The following is a 27,159-nucleotide window of genomic DNA, read 5'->3' as shown; positions in this document are numbered from 1 at the left end:
TGCTCCTCCACCCTGAGAGTTGCTTCATCATGACAAAAGAGTAGCTATGGACTGACATTTCGGAAAGGCAATGGGAATAGGAAGTCAAACCGTAGGCCACTGGGAAATTATGCTTTGGGTGGATGGAATGGAAGTCCTTGACAAAATAGTCCTCCAATTTATGACGTGTCTCACCAATGTAGAGCAGGCTACATCGGGAGCACCGGATACAATAGATGACCTCAACAGATTCACAGGTGATGTGTTGCCTCACCTGAAAGAACTGTTTGGGGCCCTCACTTCCTTGCTATTCCTCTTTCATTTTTAATTATTTTATAATTTATAGTATTTTTATGGCTTTCACTGTACTGCTGCCATAAACAACAAATTTCACAACATATCCCAGTGATAATAAATCTGATTCTGTTCTGTGACAGAATAAGCCACTATCCTCTTTGGTTATGAACTCCACCCCACCCCAAGGTTCAAAACATTGCCATCCCTCTGACACATGGCAAACACGTGAGTCACTGATGCCAAAGAAGACTTGCAAAGCTACAACACTGAAAGTCGCAGCACTTTCAAGATATCATTCCAAGGTGTCTTTATTTCTCTCTACTTATTTACGAGCGGCATGGAAATGGATTTTAAATCACATATTCCATGTTTATCAAAGACTATCCTACAGAGAGTGGAAGAAAAATACTTACATTAACAGTATTGAAAGTTTTAATAGTTTAATGTCACTGATGCAGTTCATATCATTTGCCTCTACATCATTTCCAAAAATATCTGTTTTAAATCAACACATTACAATATATGCAAATTATTCTACTTAAATAGAAAATCCATCTGTTTACATATTTACAGTACATGTAAATTACTTTCTGATATTAATTTTCTCATTAAGAGGTATTGCATCTTTTGACTACTGCTAAAAAAAAAGCCTCAAGGGCCACTTCACACATTAGGATATTCAGCACTGTTGGGTTCTGACCCTGAAAGTGGACACAATGCTCCACTGATCTTCTGAGGACATTACCACTGATTCCTGCTCAATAACTGCAGGTGTTCCCACATTTTCAGGAGCTGTTCTTGAATAGGTTTGCATCATTCCCTCTTGCTGAAAAGGCAACTTGTTTATTCATCGAAGGTATTCTGGAACTTCAACCTGGAAAAAAAGATGCACAATGAATGCATTTGTGTGAATAAGTTAGACAATGGGTATTCATTATGGTGTAGTCAACATAAATTTAACTTTTGATATCATTCTGAATGATCTGGGAGCCTTGAATGAAGTAACCATAGTATTGCTGATATGTAAAACAGAAAGTTTGCATTGCTGTAGTATGTAATAATTTTCTGATGCTGGGACTAAGACACATAATTGGCATTAATGCTATCCTACTAATCCATCATGTTTATTCCTAGTTGGGCAAAGCATGATTTCAGCATCCATTTAAAATTTTAATTAATCACATGCCTCTTGCTGGATAAGAGGTATAATTTTTAAATTCTTAAAAAAAGACATTTCAATTTTGTTTTTTTTCTAAACTAGCATTACAATTATTGAGAACAAACTGCAATATATTTGCATGTCAATTTAGCAATGAATGGCTTCTTCTTGTAGTAGAAACCTGACAACCATGTCATGTATATACAAGTCTTGTTTTGAACAGCAGACATAAATGCTTAATTTTCCATGTAAAAATAGCAATTTGATTTCCTTTGGCATTTGAAAAGAATTTGAATAAATAAACAAATGCAGGGAAATTGATCAAAAGATGTTTAGACATGTTATAGATTCTAACTTGGATATTAGTGGCATGGTACTGTAATTTTTTAAAAATTGCTTACGTTGGACTAATGTAGTTGCACAGCACAGAAACAGACCCCTAGACTAAACTCGTCCAAGCCAACCCTAATGACTACTCATGCTAACCACCATTAGTCTGTTTTAGGCTCATATCCTACAACTCCTTCCCCATCCAAGTGTTGGTAGCGGCTAATTATTGTCACATACTGCAAGATACAGTGAAAAGCTGTTGCCTGTGTGCTATCCAGACAAACCACACTATACAAATGTGTATCTAGTAAAAGAAAAACATTTATCTGTCAAAATGCTTTCTGTAGTTTTAGCAATTCCATTGGCAGCTTTTGTTTACTATATTACATGAATTAGGTTATATTTCAAATTATTTGATAATGTAACAATTAGTTTCAGATTCCTACGAACAGTGCAGTACATCCAATTATAACACCCAAGATCTTAATTACATAAATCTGTAAAAGGCATTGCTTCTTACTGTCTTTATTTTATTATTACATCCCATTTTCCTCTTCATTTTAACTTACTCGTCTTAGTTGTTTTATATTGCTTGACCGGATGGCTGACATAAGGTCATCATGTAATGTTGTATGAGGAGTTGCTGGTCTTGATCCATCCTCTGATCTTTGGTCTGAAATTGGTTTGAGAGAATTTTTGAGTTCTTTTAACATGTTATTTTCTTTGTGTTGCTTTTTCTTGATACTTTTGCTTTTCTTGACTTTATCATTTTGACAGCTATTCTTTAATTTCAACTCTTGAAGCTTAATGGCTTCAGCAATATTCCTGCTTGGGGTGGGCTGTACTGGTAATGGAGGAGGTGGTGGTGGAATAGGAAGTACAAGCTTCTCTGGGAGAGGTGGTGGGGGTGGTGGAGGAGGAATGGCAGATTTTTGGCAATGAATTTTCTTGACTACTTTGGGAGATGACCAGGGTGAATTCCTTGGAGAAGGACGGGGGGAGGATCTTGGAGAATCCTTCTGTAAAGCCGATTTTCGTGGGTTTGTTGGTCCCTCCAAACCAAGAAGCCTGTCCATTTCCTGTTGCTCCTTCTGCTCTTGGAAGCGTTTCTGCCTCTGTTTGTCCAGATTCCTGGTTAGGATGCTTGTCATTGTCATACGTGGGCCAGGCAGATCAAAGTGGTAGCCCAGTTTCATAAGAGTTGTGTTCTCTTTCAAAAGGTTGGCTATTTCCATTTCAACCTGTCCTCCACATATATGTCTTTGATTGTGAAATCTAAGCTCTGTTAATATTCCATTGTGCTGTATAGCTCGTATGATGGCTAAGATCCCTTTGCCTGTAACATAGTTGGAGTCAATATTTAAATTAGTGATTGTTCTGTTAACCTGCAACATATCAGCTAATGCACATGCTGCTTGGTCATCAGCATGGGTGTTTGCCAAGCTCAAATGTTTAACAACTGTATTCTGCTTCAGTGCTTCTGCAATGAGTTTGAATGTGGCAGTGCTTATGTTCTCGATATTATTCAGGTTGATTTCTGTTTTCTCAGCATCATTATTTTTGATACTTTCAAGAGCATCTTCAACAACAGTTGTGTTTCGGCTGGCAACCACTTTGAGATTTGGATCATCTTCTATGACTTTTTCTTTGCTGAAGCCGTTTATCGTTGACTGGTTATCAATATGCCCATTACATCTTTGTGATCCAAGCTGTCCATTACTGTTAATCAATCTTCTGTCAAAAATTTTTTGTGTATTCTCATTCCCTTCCTCCTCCTCCTCCTCCTCCTCTTCTTCCTCCTCCTCTTCTTCCTCCTCCTCTTCTTCCTCCTCTTCACTTGTTGTTTCCAAAGTACACTCTTCTATGTCTACATCATCATCTTCACTTTCAACTTCATTGTCATTCTCAGTATTTTCTTTGCTGGCTTCACTGGCTTGTGTCTGAAATTAACATTGAAATACAAAAACCATTAAAGCATCAATTACATTTTAAGGTTGACTTATTGGCAAATTCCCCAAAGGTACAGACATTTAAATCCATTTCAACCTTTTTCTATTCTTTTGCATCTAATCTTTGTTGATTATGAATTAATGGCACTGTACTTTGAAAAACTATTCCTATTTTCATAAACATGACTATTAGTTTTCGCCTTATGCATTGATACAAATGAACATGAAGTGAGTTATTATTTCTGGAATGCTGTTTTAGGTTGAAAGCAGTATATTGACCAAATCTGCAAGGATATAATTTTCTTCACTCCTGTGGCATTCTGCAGGTTCATCCTGCACGGTGGCGTAGTAGTTAAAGTAACACTATTACAGCTAACTTGCCGCTGTTTGTGATGTGTTTGTATGTTCTCCCTGTGACTGTGTGGGTTTCCTCTGGGTGCTCTGGTTTACTCCCACATTCCAAAGACATAGTGTTAGGGTTAGTTAGTTGAGAGCATGCTATGTAGATGCTGGAAGCATAGAGACACTTTTGGGCTGCCTAGCACAATCCTCATTGGTTTGATTTGATGCAAAGGATGCCTTTCTCTGTATGTTCCACTGTACATGCGAGGAATGAAACTAAACTTTATCTTTAAACTTTAATCCAGAGGTTCTCAGCGTGGGTCACATCGACCCTCAGGGAGTCATGGTCATGTTGGATTTCACTGGGGTCACTAGTAAGAAACAAGAAACTGGGGGCCTCAGGAGTTTCTGAATGGGCCATGATAAGTTTACTGTTTTAATGAAAGATTACTAAAAATATATTAAAAAATAGATGAATATACGTAACTTAATTGGAATCTTGAACGAAATGAATGGAAAAATATGCTAGATGATATAAATAAGGCAGCAAAACTGCTTTGTGTGTGTGTGGGGGGGGTGTAGTATGTCATTTATTATCACTTCTCCTGCTTGACCAAGTCACTGTTCACACCCTGCAGGGCAACCCGTTAAGCCCCACTTCATGTCCACCCCCAAATCACAAACTGATGATTGTGTGGAGCTGTCTACAGCAAAGCCAGTCAAGCGAGTGTGCAACAGGAGGCTGGTTCTGTTTGTCTCCCACTGACCTGTGCATGTTACAATACTTGAGGTGAAGGCTGCAGTTACTGCAGTGGGGTCATCTGCTAGAAACAGCTAAACTACAGAGAGGCAAGAATGCAATAAGTCTATCTCTGTATCACTCTCTACCACTACAACTTCCATTAAATCCTAGATACTTACCATATCTTGAAAGGAAATTTAATTCACTTTTCTTGGTAAGTACACACTCTTTATTGCCACAAAGAATTTGCATATATAACAGCATTTTAAATAAACTGCATAAAATATTAAATTATTTAAAAACACCTTAAAAAGCTATTTTATTTTACACGTATGTTCATGTTGACATTTTTCACGTGAGATTATACCTATTATAATTCTTTGACATTTACTAATTTTCTTTAGAGCCTACTCACACAATCGTATTGTTACTATATACGTAGTAACACATGTACACACAAGTAAGTATTTTTTTAAATTTTCTTTTCTCTTTATATATCAGATTGCCCAGGGCTACTAAGGCAAAGAAAAAATGTTGGCAATATTCTATTATCTTGCCCATTTATTCACTGCTTTTATTCACTGGCTACTCTTAAAATAGAATTGCAAGGTGATGATCTGATTGTATATCCTGAAACAACCACAGAGTGGTGTGGAATTCTGGTCCAGAGAGCTGCTGGAGATGCGTATTCCATATTGGGTGATAGATCCATTTGGGGTGAATGTGAATGATATTGACACCACATTGCGAGAATGTCTTATTGAGCTGTAGAGTGAGATAACAGTTCAAGCACAATTCATACGCAGCAAGCAAAGTTTCTGGATAGCTAGTGAAATTCAAAATAAGCTTCCACAGCTCTGGAAGAAAGCCATATTGTTTTTAATTTGATTTCCCACCTCTTATCTAGTTGAGTGTGATTTTAGTCAAACTCTTCACCTGCCTTGAAGTTGTGAAAAGAGGTGATCTTCATTTATTTTTATCCAAGCTGCAACCAGATATTCAAAAACTTGCTAGTTTGCATCTCACTGAATACCCAAAGCAATAACATTAAGCACCTTTTCATTGCTGGTTGGAAGAATATTATATATATTACAAATAAAGTATCCTATTCAGATTTTTGAAATAGTTTTATTTTTCATGTACTGTACACCTTTAACAGTGTGTGGACCTCTGTTGGTTTAAGTTAACCATGGATGCTATGTCCTGGCTATCTATGTTGTTGGTGCAACATCGAGACTGATGAGACCTATTTGAGACAGGTAGTCTTTGTTGCAAAGGTCACATTTATAAATGGCCTCAGCTCAGCTGGGGATGCAGTGTTCCTTTCTACAGGACTATTTGTATTCTGCCACTCTCAGGACATAAGATGTTGTTTCAGCATGCTTCTTCAGCTGGTGTGGTCCTCACAGGATTCAATGTTGATGTCCTTCACGTCCCACTTGCAGACATCCTTGTAGTGCAGTTGCGGGTGGCCAGTGGTTCTCTTGCATGAAGCCACTCACCATAGAGGACATCTCTGGGGATGCAGCCATCATGAATGCAGCAGTCATGGCCCAGCCAGCCCAGCCCACACTGCCTGAGCAAGGTGTACACACGAGGGAGGCCGGCATGAGGAAGAACCTTAGTTTTGGGTACTCTGTCTCTCCAGGAGATGCCGAAGGTGCAACAAAGGCACCTTAAGTGGAAGGTTTTGAGCCTTCCCTCCTGCTTAGCATATGTTGTACAGGTCTCACTGCTGTCTAGCAGTGTGCTGGTGACACAAGCATTGAACACTGCCATTTTTGCTTTGACTGAGAGTTTAGAGTTCTCCCACTCTCGTGTGGTGAGGCAGGTAAGAGTTGTTGCAGCCTTCCTGATGTACTTGTCAATTTCTGTATCCGAGGATGGGTTGTCACTGATGATGGACTGATGAGCAACATCCAGTTTGTAGTTATCAATGGTAATGACCCGTGGTGCCTCCATGTCTTGTCCCAATCAGATCAAGTTCCTTGCAGGCCTGGGAGAAGTGATCCATCAAGCTCAGAAGGTGCTGCCAAGTGTGGTTGCAACTGCTGCATCCTCAACAAACTCTATGTCTCTGATCATAGACTTGTGTACTTTGCTTTTGGCTCTTAGGCAGGTGAGGATAAAAAGCCTGCCATCTGATCTGGTGTGGAGATAGATCCCTCCTGTTGCAATGCCAAATACACACCTCAAAGAACATTGGGACAAGAACACAACCTTGCATAACACCGTTGCTTATGTCAAAAGGCTCTGAAGAGCTGTTATTGTACTGCACAGACCCCTTTTGTGGAAGGGTTTGATCCCGTTCAGCAGTCTCGGTGGAGAGCCTACCTTAGAGAGGATCTGAAAGAGCCCGTCTCTGCTGACCAAGTCAAATGCCTTGGTGAGATCAATCAATGCAACACAGAGAGGCCTCTGCTGTTCGCAGCACTTCTTCTGGAGTTGGTGGACAACGAGGATCATGTCCACAGCTGACCTTCCAGCACAGAAGCCATTTTGTGACTCTAGGTAGACAGGTTCAGCCAACAAGATGACTGGGGCAAAAATTGTGCCACAGTATTCAAGAGGGAGATGCCCCTGTAGTTGTTACAGTTGATTCTCTCATCTTTGTTTTGTAGCAGGTAACAATCTTGGCATTCTTCATATCAGGTGGTACAGCTTTTTCCTGCCAGCACTGACAGAGGATTTCAGGCAGTCGGTGCAGCAGGGTAGTCATGCAGTGCTTGATCAGGTCTGGAGGAATCCTACCATTGCCTGGTCGTTTCCCTAAGGCCACCCTGTCGATGGCCTTGCTGAACTCCGAGGGTCAGCTTGCTATCCAATTCTTTCATTAGCAGCAGGCATTTAGTGTTGTCCAAGGCTAAAGTGTGACAGTGCTCACTCTATTTGACCCTGTCTGAGATCACTTCCCCATTGATGGATTTGAGGGCAGCCATCATGAGAGCTTTCTTGATGCCATCACAGACTCCTGATATTCACCTGTCAGCATTAGGTCCGTATGTCTTCACTGAGCTACATCAGTACTTGTTGTTGGCGCAGCACCTGGCAGTCTGCTGGACTTTACTTCTAGTAGCTCTGAGGATCTGTAAGTTCCTCCTAGTTGGTGAACATTTATACTGGGCTAGGGCAGCACCTGTGGTTTCAATAACAGGGGTCATCTCATTGGATTTGGCTTCAAACCAGTCAGTTGTTTTCGAGATCTTCTTCCCAAAGGCATCCAAGTCTGTGCTCTAGAAGGTATTCCGCAGAAGTTCCCATTTCTCTGTGACAGAGTTTCTATTCAGAGCTTTGAAATTGTTTTATTTTTCATATACAACTGTAGCATTGTATTTAACCTGTTCAGACATAAGTATTGACTGTATATTAAAATAATTAGTACAGTAGACCAAAAAAACACTTCAGCAACTCTCGGAGACAATGGACAATGAAGGTCAAGGAGGTAAAAGAAAGCCATAAGAGAAAAAAGGTGAGAACTACTGCTTTAATCTTTTAACAATCAGCAGAGTGTTTTTTTTAAAATAGATGTACCACATGGCTGTGCATTGAGCAATCATGTCACATGATTTTTACATAGGCTTTTACAGCAAAAACTTGGTATTCAACAACACAGAAAAAAAACTCAAGATTGTAAATTCTTTGATAACACTCCATTTGGAAAGCAATAACAGTTTGGGATTTTATACTTGATTGGAAGTAATGCAGCACAGATACACTAGATTGATTTCTGGAGTTAGGATTGTCGTACCAAGAGCGGCAATGATGCTCACTGGAGTTTGGAACCTGCCACAGATTATGTATCACTGAAACATCAAATACTGAAACAGGTTGACGATGTTGTTTCCTCCACCTTAACAATGGATATTGTCTCAGGTCTGGCCATATTGAACTGAAATAAGGAGATACTTCATTAATGATGGAATTCCCTTTCCAAGTTAGCTGCGGACACTTAGATATTCTGCATTTCTTAGATATTAGGAACTTAGATATTTTAATGAGTTTGAATGCTTGGACTAAGAAGATTAGAGGCTTAGGAATTCAGAAACCTAGTGAACTTGAGGTAGAGGACTGATTGTGATATTGAATGACGGAGACGGTTCAGCGGTTGAATGAATTCATCCTTCTTCATTGTCTTAAATTTCATGGATACATTAGGAAGCACATAATATTCTTGCCCTTAAATTGGTGGGGAGAGAACAAACAGCATCAATGCAGTGGTGAGAAGGTATTCCAGGATGACCTCAATAAAAGCAGTGCAATGAAACTGAGGTAGCTTCAGGGCTCTGATAACCCTGTTTATTAAACATGGATAATTCCAAGAGTTATTTATATTTCCCCAAAATCCCTTTATACTATATGCCTATGAAACATGAAATTAAAAATGCAAATTATTTAGCATGCTATAATACAATTAATTTCCAAGACATACATTTTTAAAAATTATATTTGCCTCTTACTGTCCTGCTTTGATGTTATATGACGATGGAATTTCAGTCTGAATCATCTTTCAATTTTTAATCAATTTTCTATTCAGTCATTAGCTTAATGGGTCTCATACTATCATGATGGTTTCTATGAACCAAATGAAGGGATACAATTTGGAGGAAGGGCAAGCACAAGTTTCCATGCATTCTCTTTGAACACGTTGCAATTCTAAAGTTGATAAGGAATTGAAAATATAAACTGTACAAAACTAATTTATAGCACATTTTGAGCAATATTTGTGTGAAGTGTAAGCCATGTGGCAATTGGGTATGAACACAGAGTGAGCATCACTCCACTTTACTCCAGAATCTAGGAAATATTTTCAAGTGCTGACTTGTGACTTGTACCATAAATGTTCTCAGTCAGAAAATTTAGGCAAGTTACCTGATAAAAATGCCATCCTTGGTTGGACTTTATTATTATAATTAAATAAACCAAACATTTAATGCTGGCACTGATTTGAAATCTGATAGATTTGTGAAGATGGTAAAGGATTGTAGGTAATATGTTTATTCTACTGGCGAATGAGTTGATTTAAGTCCAACCAAGCTGAAAAATTAGTAACATGAAAATCTTTTGAAAGAAACACTCTGTGACTATAGTTAAAGAAAGTTACATAGTAAAATAAGGTCAAAGTGTTGAATATATTATTTTCCAAGGACAAATTAGTGATCTAAATAGAACAGATCTGAAGAACTGGGACAAAAACCAGACACATCCAAAGGCCATGAAAGCTGTTATCTCAACAACCAGAAGTCTCTGGAGAAGGTGATTGTATTTAACTATTTTGTTATAATAGCAAGGTTTAAAAAAATATAGGCAAAAGAATAACTTGTTCTGTATTAGGCCCTTGAAGGATTCTGGGTGGACACCCAGAGTAGATAGTTTCTGATTTTCATCAGTCTTCAATTACTGGGCTACCAATTAATATATTGCAGTTCAGCTGTTAAAATTGATATCATCCAAATGTTTACAAATATAGCCTTGGCTCAAATTCTGGGACTTAACACATTGGGCTGTTTATCTTTTATCATTAGCCTAAGAATACTCAAAAGAAGGAGGTACTGTACTCTTTATGTCCTTTGCCTATTTCTTGGAAAATTCACTGGATACTTAGATCCTATAAAGGATATGAAAAAGGGTTATTAGTAACCTCAGTGTGATTTTCCCAACATCTAACTATGGGATTTACAGCTTGTTTATTAATGAATATTGACTGCAAGCGTTTATTAGGGAACTAACAAGATGCCAACAGTGGCTAAGTTATACATGATGAATGGGACATGGAACTGTGCTTTGCAGTCAATGCAATTTCCTGGCATTTTGTTAAGGAAATCTGGTTTCAATAAAGAATTTCTCAGTTTTTGTCTTCTGAATCAGGCTGTTTTCTTTATTTATGGAAAGCAGGATGGGAGATAGGAATCATGACATATGAAAGTTATGGCTTAATGGTAATATTTTTTCTTGATTTGTTGACGTGTGTGAATTACCCTTTGGGCTGGTCACTCTGTATATAAATAAAGTAGATGTCATTAATTGCATGACTTTTAAATTTAGATTAATCTCTATCACATTGTAACAAGTAGTATGCGCATATAACAGCAATCAATAACAGCAACTACAGCTGACATTAAGACGAAGACATTGAATCAAAAGCTATCATAGCTATTTATTATTCAATGAAACATTTTGATGTTTTGATAAAAGCAACCTCAACTTTATAGAATGAAATCTTGTAAGCTGATTGCCCATGATTCACATTGTTTATCAAACTTGTGTGAGTGACAATTCATAACCTTAAAGCAGTTAGCTAAATACAGACCCCTCCATCCTCGATTTCCAAGGAAGTATTTCCTAGAGGGGGGCTTTAGTCTGACCAATTCTTCAGTACTTGTACTTTGTACAAAGTATCAGTTACTTTGACACTGTCAAATGTGCATTCCTGCAATAGCCAACGCTGACTTTTGGAGACAAAAACAGAAAATGCTGCAGGTCAGAGATCTTCTACGGAAAGAGAAATAGATTTAATGTTTCAAGTTTGAGGACCTTTGTTTCTCATTCCACAGAGAAGCTGCTGTCTGCTTCAAGCACTTTTGTTTTTATTTCAGGCTAGCAACATCTACAGTATTTTGTTTGCTACTTTTCTTTTGTTAGTTAAGACCTCAAAAGTCAGTTAACTTTTTTTTATATACCATCTTCTACACAGGGATAATTGAATTTAATGGGATCAATACAACTAAACATGCATTTCTAAAGCTTCACTTATACACTGAATGGCACAAGGCTCTCTACAGTGGCAAAAGCAAGGTATAATGAAACATGCTATGACTAGAACCTAAAATTGTAAAATGAGTTGAGTTTTTAGAAGATTCTTACATGGATTACAGTGTATGAGATAACATTGATGATTCTTCACCATCGCTGTGTCTAAGTACTGAAAATGTCTACCCAAAAGTATTATGGGAGTGATGTAAAAGGTTCAAGTAGTAGCATATAATCACCTTCTCAACGTCAACCACAAATGGGCGATCAACGCTGGACTTGTGCGCAATGCCTCCATCCCAAAAAAAATCGTGCTCCATCTCCTAGAAGCAGTAGTGCTAAGAAAACACAGCAGAAGACACTGCGTAGTATTCTGTGCACTGTGATTTTCATGGGCAGAAATACATGGGCAATATCAGAATGACTGTACAATAGGATAAGTCACAATGAAAACCTTTCTCTAACTATTACATGCCAGATATAATTTAAATTAGAAAGGAAGTTTCCTTTTTACATTTAAAGAAAAAGCTGTACATTTTCCCAATATTATTTATGATTAATTAATTGGGATTCTGTCTCATGTGATGAGATGGCACTGCAAGTTATGATGAAGTGCATAAGGAGAGATAATTTTCACTGACAGATGAGAATGTGGGGATCAATAACTATTACCTAAGCTTAGATCACACTTGGAATATTGTGTTTAGTTCTGGTCAGCATATTATCAGAAGGATGTGAAAGCTTTAGAGAAGGTGTAGGGATTCGCCAGGATGCTGCCTGGATTGGAGAGCACGTCTTACGAGATAGGTTAAGCGAGCTAGGGGTTTCTCTCTTTGGACTGAAGGAGAATGAGAGGTGACTTGAGGTGTACAAGAGAAGAAGCACAGATTGATTGGATAGCCAGAGACTTTTTTCCCCGGGGCAGAAATGACTTATATAAGGGAGCAGAATTTTAAGGTGATTGGAGGAAAGTATGGGGGGGGGGATGTCAGAAGTAACTTTTTTTGCATAGAGAGTGGTGGTGCATGGACACCCTGCCAGGGGTGGTGATAATGGAAAATAGATTAGGGACATTAAAGAAACTCTTAAATGGGCACATGGATGATAGAATAATGTACAGTTAAGTAGGAGGGAAGGGTTAGATTAACCTTAGTTTATGTTAAAAGTTGGCACAACATCGTGGGCCAAAGGGCCTGTACTGTGCTATAAACTTCTGTATTCTAAGAACTAGAGGTATTTTTGCAAGGAGTTTTTAATAATCTGTAATTTTACTACATGAAAAGATGGCAGTAACATATTCCACCACAGAACATTACCCTGGTGAGGGACGTCATTTGTTCTACACTGGAGGACCAGCTGACCATTAATGAGCTACTTTCTAACTATTGGATCAATTAAATTGTCACAGTTTAAAAAATTAACCGTAATAAAAGGAAATGGATAAAAAAAATTATAAATGAAATACCTGTAGGGGTTATGGGAGGAAAGCCGAAGAGTGGAACCAATAGGATAAGTCTTACAAAGCGCTAGTACAGGCAGGATGGATCCAATAACTTCCCTCTGCATTTCTAGGATTATAAACACTGGGCAGTCGTAATTTTGACCATGTGTCATGTTTGGATTTAGAGTTTACCTGGTTTGGTTCAGCACAAAGTCGCTCATTCTCCAGCAGTTTCTGAGTTTCGTGTTCCCAGTATGCCATTAATGCCTCTCTGCTGAATGTTCCCTGAGGTGTTTTGTCTGTCTGGTCTTTCTGCCGAAACCCAATGGGAATAAATTCATTGGGGTCGATATTGTCCAACTCTCTCTCCAGTTCCTTCAGCTCATCGGAAGTCAGGGAAGCAAGGATTTCATCCTCGTCTATGTCCTCGTACTTCGACAGTTCTTTTCTGTAACCGAACTCCGACATCGTGAAGATATGTCCGGTGAAGTTTGTTTCTTACTGACCAACTTCGATCGCGCTCAGATATCCACGAAGCTGCTGAATGGACGTCTCCTTTCCTGCAGGTAACTTTTAAAGCACCCTCATGGGTTGAGATCATCATGTGCTCGCTCCTCTGTAACAATGTATGAAAGCATGTTCCGTTTTGAGCAACACACGTCAGCCGAAACGCTTCAGCCAAGAGAGCAGACACGACATCGTATTCGGACCATCAAGTTTGAAGACTGACGGTGCCAGTACAGGAGTATTCGCATTGCCCACCAGCCCATGGCCAGATTCAATTTCCAGGGCTTCGTATCACCCGCTGCTGGCCCTCACTCCAGTCCTTATAAAGCAAAAAGAGGCTCATCTCCACAGAAACCATCTATTTTCGAATTAAATTCCACAGGTTTGAGGAAAGTTGTAGTGAAATGTTTGAAAACAAAACTGCTGCACCAGATTTAGAACTGCAAGATGTAAAGAAGAATGAAAAGTTAAAAAAAAAGAATTTCCTTTTTCCAGAGAACACAGTGCGCTGAAGTGGGGAGAGGCGTGAATAAAAAACTACGAACCAAGCCTGTAGAATAGGAACCTGACAATAGGGACATTCAACATTAGTTGCAGATGTTGTACATTGCAATCCACGCTATAGCTCTCGTGCATAAAAGCCCGCACATTCAGTTGCTCAGTATCAGACGTTCATGCGAGTTTTAGATTTTGTACTTTAATATTTAGCAGAATGTCTAGGTTTAACAACCTTGCCCATGAGTACAATACAGTAGAAGTAATGAAACGCCCAGTACATTTACTAAGAACTAGGAGGGGTGGACCATTCACCCTGTACAGCGTGCTCTCTCATTCAACAAGATTAAAGCTAACTCCCCCCTCACAGTTTTCCTTTTTGGTTTCCTTAACTCGGTTGTTTTAACGCCCAGAAATCTGCCGTTCTCTCGCGGAGATTACAATTAACGTTCGCCCTCCTTAGTAACTCCCGCACTTGGGTAATTGTGAAATAAGCACAAAATAGCAAACAAAACCGAAGGCTTCTAAATCAGGTTGCGAATGGAAAATTAGGAAAAGCGGTTAATAACTGCGTATTGAATGCAACAAGGGTTGATTTCTTGCAAGGTGCAAAAAGAAATCAGTTCTGATCTTGGAGGCAGAGATGAGTTGCAGAACAATTAAGTGATATCGGCCGTTACAATGGATTAGATACACTGCATTTGACACTGATTTAGGTGTTTGGGTCCACGTTGTGTTATTACTCTTTCCAACTGATACGACGACTTGAAGAGACACCAAAAATAAAACACCGCCTCACATACTGTAATGTGGAACAATGAGCGAAGTGCTATGGCATGCAGCAATTGCAAAACTGGAAACGGCTCAAATCCATGCAGGAAACCCGCTTCAAAGAATTTGATGCATGGCGCTTGTTAAAGCCCGATTTTACTGTCCCTTCTTCGCTCTGCAGAGTGTTTAGGCTGATGAAGTTTTAATGGTATTAAAATTTGTAAAACTTCGCAAGTTATTTCCGTTTAGGATTTCTTTTACAAGTAATTCGAACTCTGTGCTTCGTCCTGGTGAGATCACACTTCAACATTTAAATCCCGTATAAACATGGGCTACATGCGGTATCTCCAGCCAGACAAGGAGCCCAAACTATTGGGCAGTCTGCCAGGGGTGATCTAATTAAAAAATCCAATGGCAGCAAGAATTCGTTATTTTCTCATCAAGCTGGAAAGAGTGCAGAAAAGATTCACAAGGCTGTTATGTGGACGGAAGGGCTTGAATTATAACGAGAGGTTTAATAAGCTGGGGCCGTCTCTGCCCCTAGAGTGGGAAGCTGAAGGGTGACCTCAGTTTACAAAATGACCAGGAGCATAGACAAGGTGAATGATCATAATTCTTTTCCCAGGGAAAGAGAGTCGAAAACTAATGAATGTAGATTTAAGTTGAGAGGGGAAGATACAAATTTGACCTGAGGGACAGCATTTTCTACGGAGGATGTGGCCATATGGAACAAGCTACCAGAGGAAGGTGTGGTGCTTGGTACATTTACGACCTCTGAAATACATTTAGACAGTTACATGAGTAGGAAAGGGTTAGAAAGATATGAGCCAATTACAAGCAGATTGGACTAACTCAGAAACCCCAGAGATTCTGCAGATGCTGGAAATCTAGAGTAACATACAGAAAATGCTGGAGGCCAGGTAGCATCTGTGAAGGGGAATAAACAATCCTGATGAGGGTCTCCCCCCTAAATACCAACTATTTATTCTTCCCCCAGCTGCTGCTCAACCTGCTGAGTTCCTCCAGTATTTTGTGTGTATTGCTTCTACTAGCTCAAGTAGACAACTTGGTCTGCATGAAGAGTTGGGCCGAAGGGTCTGTGTGTGCTGTACGAGTCATTTTACTCTATTCCGTTTCCCCTTTTTGCTTTAAAGGACAACATGGCAATTACTTTCTCAATGCTTGTTAAATCTATTTAAAGAAAATTCAAGAATGACTTCAAAAATTTTTTTTCTTTCTTATCAAAAACATTTTTTTGCATTCTGATCCATTCCATAACCTGACTGAATCTTTTTCCTATCTCACATTGATTACTTTCCCACTACTGGTGAGCTTTCCAACTTGAAAATGGCCTATTTATTTTTGTTCAATCTGTTAATAATTCTCTATGCCGATACATTAAACCAAACCTCATTGATAATGATGAAATGTTCTCTGAAAATGAAACACTTGTTGGTTGTTTTGATCACCATGTCAATTCAAACAAAAATAAACTGTCAAATGCTATTGATGACTTGGCATGATCATGGGGCTCTTTAATAAATTTGTTGCTTTTACTTCCTTTGAAAAACCGCATTTTTTCAACAATTTTTTTTTGTCAAGCTAGCCTTCTATTCCTTCATTCTCTTTGTTCTTGACATTACTGGATTAGTTTTAATTTTAAGAGTAAGAGATTTTGATCGATCACAAGCCATGAATCTGTGGTTTGCCACTGTTTTTAAAAACTCAACCATAAAGTTCATAATCTCACCTTTCTGACTCATGAGTTTCTCTAGTTCTTTCTTTCACCGATATAGCTATTTTAAGATCCTGACTTATTAGAAACTTAATTACCTGCTATATTTAGAATGTTTTACATCCTCTATGGTAAACTTTGAAAATTAGTTGCTTTATATCTAATGTGGTGTTCTTTGGAATCCTGGCCCGGTGTGAAGAGAACATATTAGTAATAAACCTGATGGAGGCCATAGTGTTAGGATGGATGAAATTCTTAAATAACTCATTGATGCAGAAGGAAAACTGAGAGAGTACAAGCAAACAAGTGAAAGCAGGACAAATACAGTGAGATAAAACTCTATGCGAGGTGGTGGATTGGAACGGAAGAGTGGACCAGGGAGTCACAAGGCGAGCAGTCATCATATGAGAAAGTTGAAAAGAACTTAAGATGTGACTGGTAGTGGGATCATGTTAGAGCTGACAGAAAATAATGTATCGAATGTGAAGACTGGTGCGGTGGTGAGGATCTGAGATATAAGGAAAGGTTACGACTGTATTCTTTAGAATGTAGAAGATTGAGAAGAGATTTGATAGAGGTATCAAAAGTTATGAGAGGTATAAAGAAGTTATATGAAAGCAGGCTTTCTCCACTGAGGTTTGGTGGGTCTACAATTCGAGGTCATGGCTTAAGGGTGAAAGGTGAGAAGCTTAAGAGGAACATTAGAGAGTGAGTGTGGAATGAGCTGTCAGCACAAGTGGTGCATGCAAGCTCAACTTCCAACACTTAAAAAGAGTTCGATAAACTGGGAAAAGGGAAGAGAATCCTTAAGATGAAAGGATGGCTCAGTCAAGGTAGCTGTAGGAGTCTGAGGGTTTGTAAGAGACATTAGTGTCTCATGTAGCTCCTGAGATAGAGAGAAAGAGATCCAGAAGGCGAAAGTTCAAAACAGTCCACATAAACAAAGCAGTACCAATGCAGTCATCAATGTATGAGAGAATGACTAACGGAAGTGTGTTTCCAAATAGGCATAGAACAAGCACTTTTCTATATATCCAACAAAAAGATAGGCATAACTGGGATATATGGGAGTTCCCAAAACTACATCTTTATTCTGGAGGCGGTGAGTGGAAACAAAGTTGTTGTGGAGCACAATGACGAATTCCACCAATTGAATTAGCATTATTTCAAAGTAAATTACAACAGGACAAAAATGTTCCAAGGTAAATGTAGGACCCCATATCAGTAAACCTTAAGGGGATGGGGAAGGAAGGGTTGGAGTGACCAACACCTGCATGTCCTCTAGGTAGAGTGTTTAGGACAAAAAGAATTTATAGAACCAACTGGATGCCACAGGGAATGGAATTTCTACATGAAGAAACCCAAGGTGAATCAAATAGCACCCCCTCTCCATTTATTTTACAAAAGAAACAGGCATCAAGCCAAGTTACATCCTGCAAATTACTGGTTTAGATCTCTTTGCAGATAATTGCTCTTTACACATTGGTCAAAATAGGAACACTACTCACCATAGTGTAAATCAACACAGGTTGAAAAGTCACTCAGATCAACAGTTCTCACGTAATCTATCTAGTTAGCTGAGCTTCTTTCAATCTCCTGCAGCTATGAGGAACATTCACATTTAAGATCACAGAATCATATTGTTGTAGTTATTTTCATTTCTGCACAATGAATCAAAAGAAAGTCAAAACAATCAAAATATCAGTGTTTTTGACCATACTTTAAATATATTTTTGAATGCTTTGCACTTCAATTGAATTGAATTAACCTGAACACAAATGTGGCATTCTATTTCTGTGTATATTCTCTCCACCTTTCTTGAAGGTTGCAACATCACACAAATTATCTGAAAATATTGAGACTTTTTCTGAGGTGAGACATGTGCAAAATGTATTATTTTTTATTATTGCTTCAATATATTATCAATATTTATATCCAAAGTTACTTGACATTAGACCATAAGATATAGGAGGATTGGACCATTTGGCCCATTGAGCCTGCTCCACTATTCAATCATGGGTAACTTATTACCCCTCTCAATCCCATTCTCCTGCCTTCTCCCCATAACCTTTGGTGTCCTTACTAATCAAGAGCCCATCAACCTCTGCTTCAAATATGCCCAATGACTTGGTCTCCACATCTATCTCTGACGAGTTCCAGATCCATCACCCTCTGGCTACAGAAATTCCTTGTAATTTCTGTTCTAAAAGGATGTTACTGTGCTGAGGCTGTGGCTTCTGGTCCCAAACTTTCCCTCTACAGGAAACATCCTCTCCAGAATTACTCTATATTCAATAGGTTTCAATGAGATCGCCCTTCAGTCTTCTGAACTCCAGTGAGTACAAACCCCAAGCCATCAAACACTCCTTACACATGAGCCCTTTCATTCCTGGAATCATTCTCATGAAGCTCTACACCCTCTCTGAAGCTAACACATCCTTTCTTAGATAAGGGGCCCGAAACTGCTCACAATATTCTATGCGTGGTCTGACTAATGACTTATAAAGCGATACTTTTAGATTCTAATTTTCTTGAAATGAATGCTAACATTGCAATTACCTTCCATGCCACTGACTCAACCTGCAAGATAACCTTTAGGGAATTCTGCAAGGACTCCCAGGTCCCATTGCAATTCTGATATTTGAGATTTCATCCCATTTAGAAAATAAGTCTATACATTTATTACTTCTACCAAAATCCATCACCATACACTATTTTCCATCTGCCACTTCTTTGCCCATTTACTCAATCTGTCTAAGTCCTTCTGCAACCTCTCTGCTTCAACACTACCTGTCCCTCAACCTTCCTTTTTGTCTGCAAGCTTGGCCACAAAGCCATCATCCAAACCATTATATAACATGGAAAAAAGCTGTCCCAACACCAACCTTTGCAACACTCCACTAGTCACTGATAGCCAACCAGAATAGGCCACCTTTACTCCCACTCTATACCTCCTGCCAGTCAGCTAATCTTCTATCCATGCTAGTATCCTTCCTGTAATACCATGGGCTCTTATCTTGTTTAGCATTCTCATGTGCAGTCCTTGTCCAAAATTCTGGCAAACAACACTGACTCTCGTTTTTCTACCTTACCTGTTAGAGGGAGGTAAATAACAAAAAAGTTTGTGAAGAATAACATTTCTAAATGAAGTCCAAGTGCTGAATGGAGGGGAGTTAAAAATAGATAATAAGGTAAGGAAAGCCCAAATATCATTATCTTTCACGTAAGACACTGCTGTCATATTAATTTTTCATTATACTGCAGTATTCATACTTTAAAGTCCTATAGCATTGTCAAGAATTTTAAGCTTAAAGTTATCACACTAGTCTGGTGAAAATTACGAAAACAATACTAACAGAAACACCCAAATAACATGCATGGAAATATGAAGATGTTCTTTATATGCCCATAAATAACGTACAATAAAATTAGGTATATGCTTGTATGAATAAATTGTGGCCAAAATGATAATGTTAAACTGTATTGCTGTTGTCAACAGCTTAGGTTCTATGTTCTATGTACTATGTTCTGCACCACGAAAAGATAGGAGCAATCAACAACAGGTTTTTGCTTTCTCCTGCTCTCGTAGAATGAGGTATATTGTATATTTTTAATACAGAGTATTTTTAACTATGTTGCAAGTTAGCCCTGATGTTATTTTAAAACTTTATAAACGTCTCAATCACAGTTAACTTCTAAGACTATGAGGCACAAATAAAAATAAGGAAAATAACAAAGATTCTAGTTTTGGGATGTTCTGCTCTTGGAAGAATTAAACAATTGACAGAACAAAGAAACTTCTCAAAGGGATTGGTTTTCGTTTCCAGAACTGAAGAGAAATCAGCCACAATGTGTTCAGCCACATACGAAGATTTGTAAATGAATGTTTACCAGAGTTCTAGAAATTAAAATTGTATATAAATCTACTGCATGCACTATCCAAGAACAAATGGAGGAGACATGACATACACCACAAGGAAAAAGCCATTAGTGGTGAAAATAATGAGCTCCAAATCAATAGACTAAAAAGACAGCAACAACATAGCATCTGTTATCAACAATACCATCACCACTGTAATAAATTTTAAAAGACATATGTAGATTTTGGTAATTTAAAATATTTATTTTAGGTATACTTTTCAGTTAAAAGTTCCATTCCATAATTGTAATTTGTATTGAGTTTACTCTGATTCGGATGCAAGGTCTTCAAAAGGTCTATAACATAAAGATGTTGATGTCAACATTGATTATTATAAGAGTCCACTTCCAAATATTCCCAAAATTGCAGTTTAACAAGCAATAAGCACAGCCCTTTATGAATATTAAACAAATTCCTAATCACAGCCTTCATCCTCAGAAAACTGATCATTTGACTATTTTCCATTAACCCTTAAGTTGCTAAATATGCACTGTGCAAAGATTAGAAGAAATGCTTTTACTTCGCATTTTAAGGGATAAACTTTCTTCCCACAAATGTATTTAGTGTTTTCACATGAGAGCTTAGATTCCTATTTGAAATATAACCTAATTCCAGACATGGAAGCAGTTGGAAGTACAAACATTTACCCAATGTATAGATAAGTAAGGGCATTTCAACTGAAAAATATAGTTGACAAAACTGTATTGCTGAAAATAGTATAAGACATTCATCACAGATACGTTGGTTACATCTTTGTATTGAATCCTTCAAAATAAAGTATTACTGAATAGTAGAACACAAATGAGTTGCCAGTAAGCTGTGCATTCTTGTAGTGAATTACTTTAGGAGGATGCAAAGTTCTGCCAGCTTCAGCAACAATAAAGCATTGAAGAATCCAAACAGAACAGCCATATTTAAAAAATTCATAGTGCTATGCAGTTTTAATAAGTGTTGCTTCTTCTTAGGTACAGAAAATGCAGGGTTTTGAAAAAATAGTGTTACTATTCTCGCTTTTAACAAGCATAATTAAAGTTCAATTCAATTCTATTCCATCACCCAATTTCTTTTGTTGCTGGAATGAACACATAAATACGTAGTTCCTTATATGTCCCAACATCATCTTGCATAGGGTGTAGCTTTACCCACAATACTTTATCAAATGAATTATTAAATGAGGTATTGCACAGATTATGAAAAAGAGTAAAAGGCAACAAAAATATACAGCAAAATCTGCAAAACATTTACAGGACAATTTTACAGAAAATCAGAAAGACAGGAAGGATTATAGTTTTGTGAGGGAAAAACTAATCTTCCCATTCATCATCATCGTCAAAATCTTCCTCTTCATCTTCATCCTCATCCTCATCTGAAAATATATTGTTGCAATTAGTTTAGACAGTAAATAACATTTTAAGATAGTGGATTCTGGTTAATTGGACCATTGTCTAATCAAGGCAGCCATTTATTTGGTACACTCTTAAAGAACAAAATCAAATTGAGAAAATAGCCGGGATTCCCTTTATTTGGGACATGATACTGCTTACCCACGACAGGAGATTGTTGCTGAGCAGTTGTTAAATAGCAACACTTGTGTGTGTTTACTGTTTGAACAGTGATTTTATTCACTGACAGCTGGTGAGTAATAAGCTGTTCAGTAGGCAGACAATTCAGAACTGTTTTGCTCAATGTGGTTTCAAGCATTCTGGTCTGGAGTTGCCAGAAACTTTTGGGAGTGAAAATTAAATGATTTAACTACTTTAACATGTTATAAGCTACAAAGAATGTGAAGGTATTGACAACCATCTTCATTTGGATTGCCAACCAAGATTTGGAGGATGCTATTGTCAAAAACAGACTACCATCTCCACTAGGTGTTTGTTAACTTACAGTAAACCAAAAGAACAAAGCAGTGTACACAAAATTAATTCCTTTGTTGATAACTATTAGGAGCTAATACACTTTTATAGTACTTTAGTAGCTTTGGTATTGTTATAATCTGTTTTGTATTGTATTTAAATACATGATTTGTACTCAGTTAAATGGCAGTTTGTCTTTTATTAAAAATATCTTTTTTAACTATTTCCATGAACTTCAGCTAATTGGGATAGCTGCTTAATTGGGCCAAAATGTATTGGTCTTGATGTGTCCCAATTAACTGGAATCCACTATATTTCCTTTTAGCTTCTTAGTTGTGCAGATGCTGGAAATCCAAAGCAATGCACATAAAAAGCTTGAGGAACTCAGCAGGTTAGGCATCCTCTATGGAAATGAATAAACAATTGACATTTTGGGCCAAAACCCTCAGGATTCTGAAACTTTCATTTATGCAGCATCCTGAACAGATGCAAAACAAAGTGCTTCCCATCCATAATAAGGAAGAACTATTATTATGACAAAGGTGGAGTAATTGGTCAGTGACCAAAAACCTAGTTTTTAGAAGCAGGGAGACCTCAAACCTTCCAAGATGTGAATGCAAAAAGCTGGAAGTCAATGTCAAAAATATGGAGACTCCAGAAAGCAATAGGGTAGTGGAGGAGCTCAATTCAAATAGTTACATAAAGGGATAAAATTTTTAAAACCTGAAGCTTTTCCTCCAATCTTTCACAGTGATTCTGTAAAAACAAGAATAGCAGTATATGACAAAACAGGGTTAAGATGAGTTCAAGTCCATGAAGGGTAGAGATAGAAAGGAACTGATTACACCATTGGGATTAGAGCTGACCAAGATGCACATATAAGTTTAATCGGCAGAAGGGTTGAAGTTGGTATTACTTCAGTTGAAATGCTATCTGCTGCAGCGGATATGGGATCAGAAGTAGATTGACACGGCAAATTTAACCAAAATTGACAATATCCTGGTTGAACTCTGAAGTAGAATCAGGTGATTTTTGGAAAGTTTGTGAAAAATATGAAGAGTGTTTGCTTTGCTCTCAGGTTTAATGTCAAAGAAAGCAGAGTTGATTAATCCAAATAAAAATCTGATCAAAAATTAACACCTTTGAAGTAGAGCTGCCATGTGAAATTGCATAGTAGAGAGGATGATCATATAAATTGTCCTATGTTTTAGGACAAGAGAACACAGAATCACTTTGATGGTGATTTAAATCAACTTAATGATTTACAGATTTCACAATCTTCAGGAGAATTCATCTGACCAAGTACAGCACCTTTAAGTGGATGAAAGCTCTTTGCCTTGGCCGGAAGCGAGGCAGTGGGGATAGGGCCACATTTACTCAACATCTTGTTAGCAAATGTGCAGTCATTGGAGAACAAAACTGTAGACTTGCTGTATCGGAGAGACAATGTCTGAGCGAGACATGGCTTTCTCCAGGCAAGCTTGATGCAGTGATCAAACCAGATTTACAGTATGGACCAAACTGATGATTTGGAAAAGGCAAAAGGCGGAGGTATGTGTTTCATGATAAACTCATAGTGCGCTCTGATTCAGCAATCAAATGCCATCCATTCTATGTACCAAGCAAGTTCTCCTTCACAATCCTGAGCAGAGTTTAGATACTACCAGCAGCTGACTATAATCAAGAGCTTGAGATACTGCACAATGCTGTCTCCAAACAAGAAAAAGCACCTCGACACATTTCAAATCATGGTCGGGGACTTCAACCAGGCTTGTTTGAAGAAAACACTGCCCAATTACCATCAGCAAATAACCTGTAGCAGAGGTCCCAACATACTAGACCACTGTTATATACAAACATAAGGAATGCCTACCATTCCATGCCCAGACCGTATTTTGGTAAATTGCATCACTTGGCTGTCCTCCTCCTACTTGCATACAGGCAGAGGTTGAAGAGCAAAGCTCCAGAGATTAGGACAACAAAGAGGTGGCTGCGGGAGGCAGCAGAGCAGCTAAGGAATTGCTTCAACTTCATGTTTAAGGACTCAGCTGTGGAGTTAAATGAATACACCATGGCTGTCATGGACTTTATTAAAACAATGGTAAAGGAGTGTTTCCTTACAAAATCATTCAGTCTTCCCCAATCAGAAGCCCTAATAGAACCATGAAATTTGCAGTTTGCTGTGGGCCAGATCAGAGGTATTCAAGTTCAGTGACCAAGAAAGTTAAAAGAGATCTTGGTACAAACTCTGGAAAGCCATCTCACAGGTGAAGTGGCAATCTGGACTAACCTTGAATTAACAAAGGATGCTTGACAGTTATGGCAAGGCTTGAATCACCTCTTATAAAGTTAAATCAAACATAAGCAACAGCAGGGTTTTGCTTCCAGACAAGTATAATGTCTTCTCTGCTTGCTTTGACCATCACAAACTTCCACCGTTCTCGATGATCCTGTGATTTCAGGATCTGGGGCCAATATCCGAGCAGTCTTCAGGAGGGTAAACCCACGAAAAGCCTCCAGCCCAGATGGGGTGTCTGGCCAAGTACTAAAGACCTGTGCTGATCAACTGGCTGGAATGTTCACTGATACCTTTAACCTCTTGCTTTAGCAATCTGGGGTACCCACAGGCTTCGAATACACCGGTGCCTAAGAAGAATGTGGTGACATGCCTCAATGACTACCATCCACAGTGATGAAGTACTTTGAGGGGCTGGTGATGAACTATATCAACTCATGCCTGAGAAGCAACTTAGATCCTAATTTGCCTACTGAGCAACAGATCCATAGCAAATGCCATTTCATTGACTCTTCTCTCAACCTTGGAACATCTGGACAGCAAATACGTATACATCAGGATGCTCTTTATTGACACAGCTCAGCATTCAATACCATCATCCCCTTGGACTCAGTACCTCCTTGTGGAATTGGATCCTCAATTTCCTCACTTGCAGATCCCAGTCAGTTTGGCTTGGCAGCGACATGTCCACCAGTCTCCATCAGCAAAGGTGCACAAGACCGTGTGCCTAAGCAGAGCTCCAATGCCATATTAAAGATTGCTGACGACACCACTGCCTTAGGCTGAATCAAAGGTGGTGATGAATCAGCACATAGAGAGATACTGAAAATCTGGCTGAGTGGTGCCATAATAATAACAATGTCAGCAAGACCAAGGAGCTGATTAATACTTCAAGAGGAGGAAACCAAAGTCACTGAGCCAGTCCTTATCAGATGATCAGAGGTGGAGAGTCTGCTTTAACTTACTTGGTGTTATTTTTTCAGAAGACCTGTCCTGGGCCCAACATCTAGGTGCAATTACAAAGAAAGCACGGCAATGCTTTTGCTTCCTTAGAAGTTAGTGAAGATTTGGTATCAAATTTAAAACTTCGGCAAACTTCTATAGATCTGCAGTGGAGAGTATGTTGACTAGCTACATCACAGCCTGGTAAGGAAACACCAATGCCTTGAATGTAAAATCCTACAAAAAGTAATGGATATAGCCCAGTCTATCTCAGGTAAAGCCCTCCCCACCAATGAGCACATCTACATGAAACACTGACACAGGAAAATAGCATCATCAGGGATCCCCACCATCCAGTTTATGCCCTCTTCTCACTACTACCATCAGGAAGAATGTACAAGGGCCTCAGGTCTCACGCCACTAGGTTCAGTTATTAGCCCCTCAACCATTAGGCTCTTGAACCAAAAGGGATAACTTCATTTAACTTCACTTGCCCCATCAACAAAATTTTCTTTCAAGCTATGGGCTTAACTTTCAAAGACACTTCATCCCATGTTCTTGATATTTATTGCTTATTTATTCATTATTAATCATTCTTTTCGTATTTGCACACCTTGTAGTATTTTGCACACTGGTTAAACAAACAAGCTGGCAGTTTTTCATTTATTCTGTTATGGTTATTATTCTGTGGATTTATTGAGTATGCTGGCAAGAAAATAAATCTCAGGGTTGTATATGGTGATATATACTGCACGTACTTTGATAAGAAATTTACTTTGAACTTTGGTGAGGGCAGGAAGAATTCTGTTTGAGAATGACAACTTGGTTGAAGCATAGTCCACAGCTCAAAATGAACATGTTAAGGTGGGGCTATGGGCAAGAGGATTTTAAATGGAAGAATGTAATGAAATAATGGTTTAAAAGAGCAAGTGAGTGCAGAGCAAAGCAAATAATAGGCAAAGGGCAGGCCCATTGTCAAAATTAGTTTTTACCGTATTTGGTGTGCATAGGGGTACTTTATACAAGGATCATTGAACAGTTGTACATTCTTAAAAAGATGCTCACAGATCTTGAAACCTGCAGTAACAGTATTAATTCCTAGTTTACGGGTTGGGCAGAGTTCCTCAGACTGCTGCCATAAATAAGATTAATAAATATTAGGCAGATATTCTAGATGATATTTTGTTATTTGTCTGCAGTAGTGAGTTATCATTTCTCTCTCTAGTAACAACAAACACTACTTTTAGCTACTGTATAGGGGATGCTTATTTTTAAAATTAGAATTCAGAAGTCAGGCTTCATCACTGGGATCAAGATGACCATCCTGAATTTAAAAATCCCACCTGAAGAGTGAATGGCTTTACTCCTTTTCTGCATCACCTCCATTAATGCTCCTACAATCCCTGCTGTAGGCGTTGAAGGAGAAGAAGAATCCTGGTCATTTACCTACAAAATGAAAGAGTGCAACATTTGCTGAAGTCTAAAATATGAACAACAGAACATCTACAGATGCTGGATATGAAACACGTTAGCAATTCTGTTTAAACAGTTACTTGCAAACTGGGATGAACTGCAGTTGAGTTTCCAGCAGCAACTTTTGTGAATTGTGCAAGCCTTTGACCTAAATATTATGTTTGCAATTAATGGGAGAA

The 27,159-nt window shown here is 38.5% G+C and overlaps 2 protein-coding genes across 2 annotated transcripts in view; both read right to left on the bottom strand.

The window, feature by feature from the left end:
* Positions 1–705: 705 nt before the first annotated feature.
* Positions 706–13,660, bottom strand: LOC132398448 (leiomodin-2-like). Its single transcript, XM_059977900.1, has 3 exons — positions 13,179–13,660; positions 2,335–3,705; positions 706–1,150 (listed from the first exon to the last, which is right to left on the bottom strand). Exons 1-3 carry the CDS (start codon positions 13,452–13,454, stop codon positions 1,124–1,126), a joined length of 1,674 nt encoding a protein of 557 aa, XP_059833883.1. The 5' UTR covers positions 13,455–13,660; the 3' UTR covers positions 706–1,123.
* A 7,666-nt stretch (positions 13,661–21,326) lies between these two features.
* The window catches only part of LOC132398447 (actin nucleation-promoting factor WASL-like), a 79,891-nt gene continuing 74,058 nt past the window's right edge, over positions 21,327–27,159 (bottom strand). Inside the window, exons 10-11 of the mRNA XM_059977899.1 lie at positions 26,851–26,953; positions 21,327–21,779 (exon numbers count right to left, since the gene is read on the bottom strand). Of these exons, the coding sequence (XP_059833882.1) occupies positions 21,718–21,779; positions 26,851–26,953 (165 nt within the window). The 3' untranslated portion in view covers positions 21,327–21,717. The remainder of the gene's footprint in view (positions 21,780–26,850; positions 26,954–27,159) is intronic.

The sequence above is a fragment of the Hypanus sabinus genome, chromosome 8 (assembly GCF_030144855.1).
Source record: "Hypanus sabinus isolate sHypSab1 chromosome 8, sHypSab1.hap1, whole genome shotgun sequence".
In the NCBI taxonomy this organism is placed as follows: Eukaryota; Metazoa; Chordata; class Chondrichthyes; order Myliobatiformes; family Dasyatidae; genus Hypanus; species Hypanus sabinus.
Note: the sequence above shows the minus strand (reverse complement) of the source record. Positions and strands in the feature narration are given on the sequence as shown.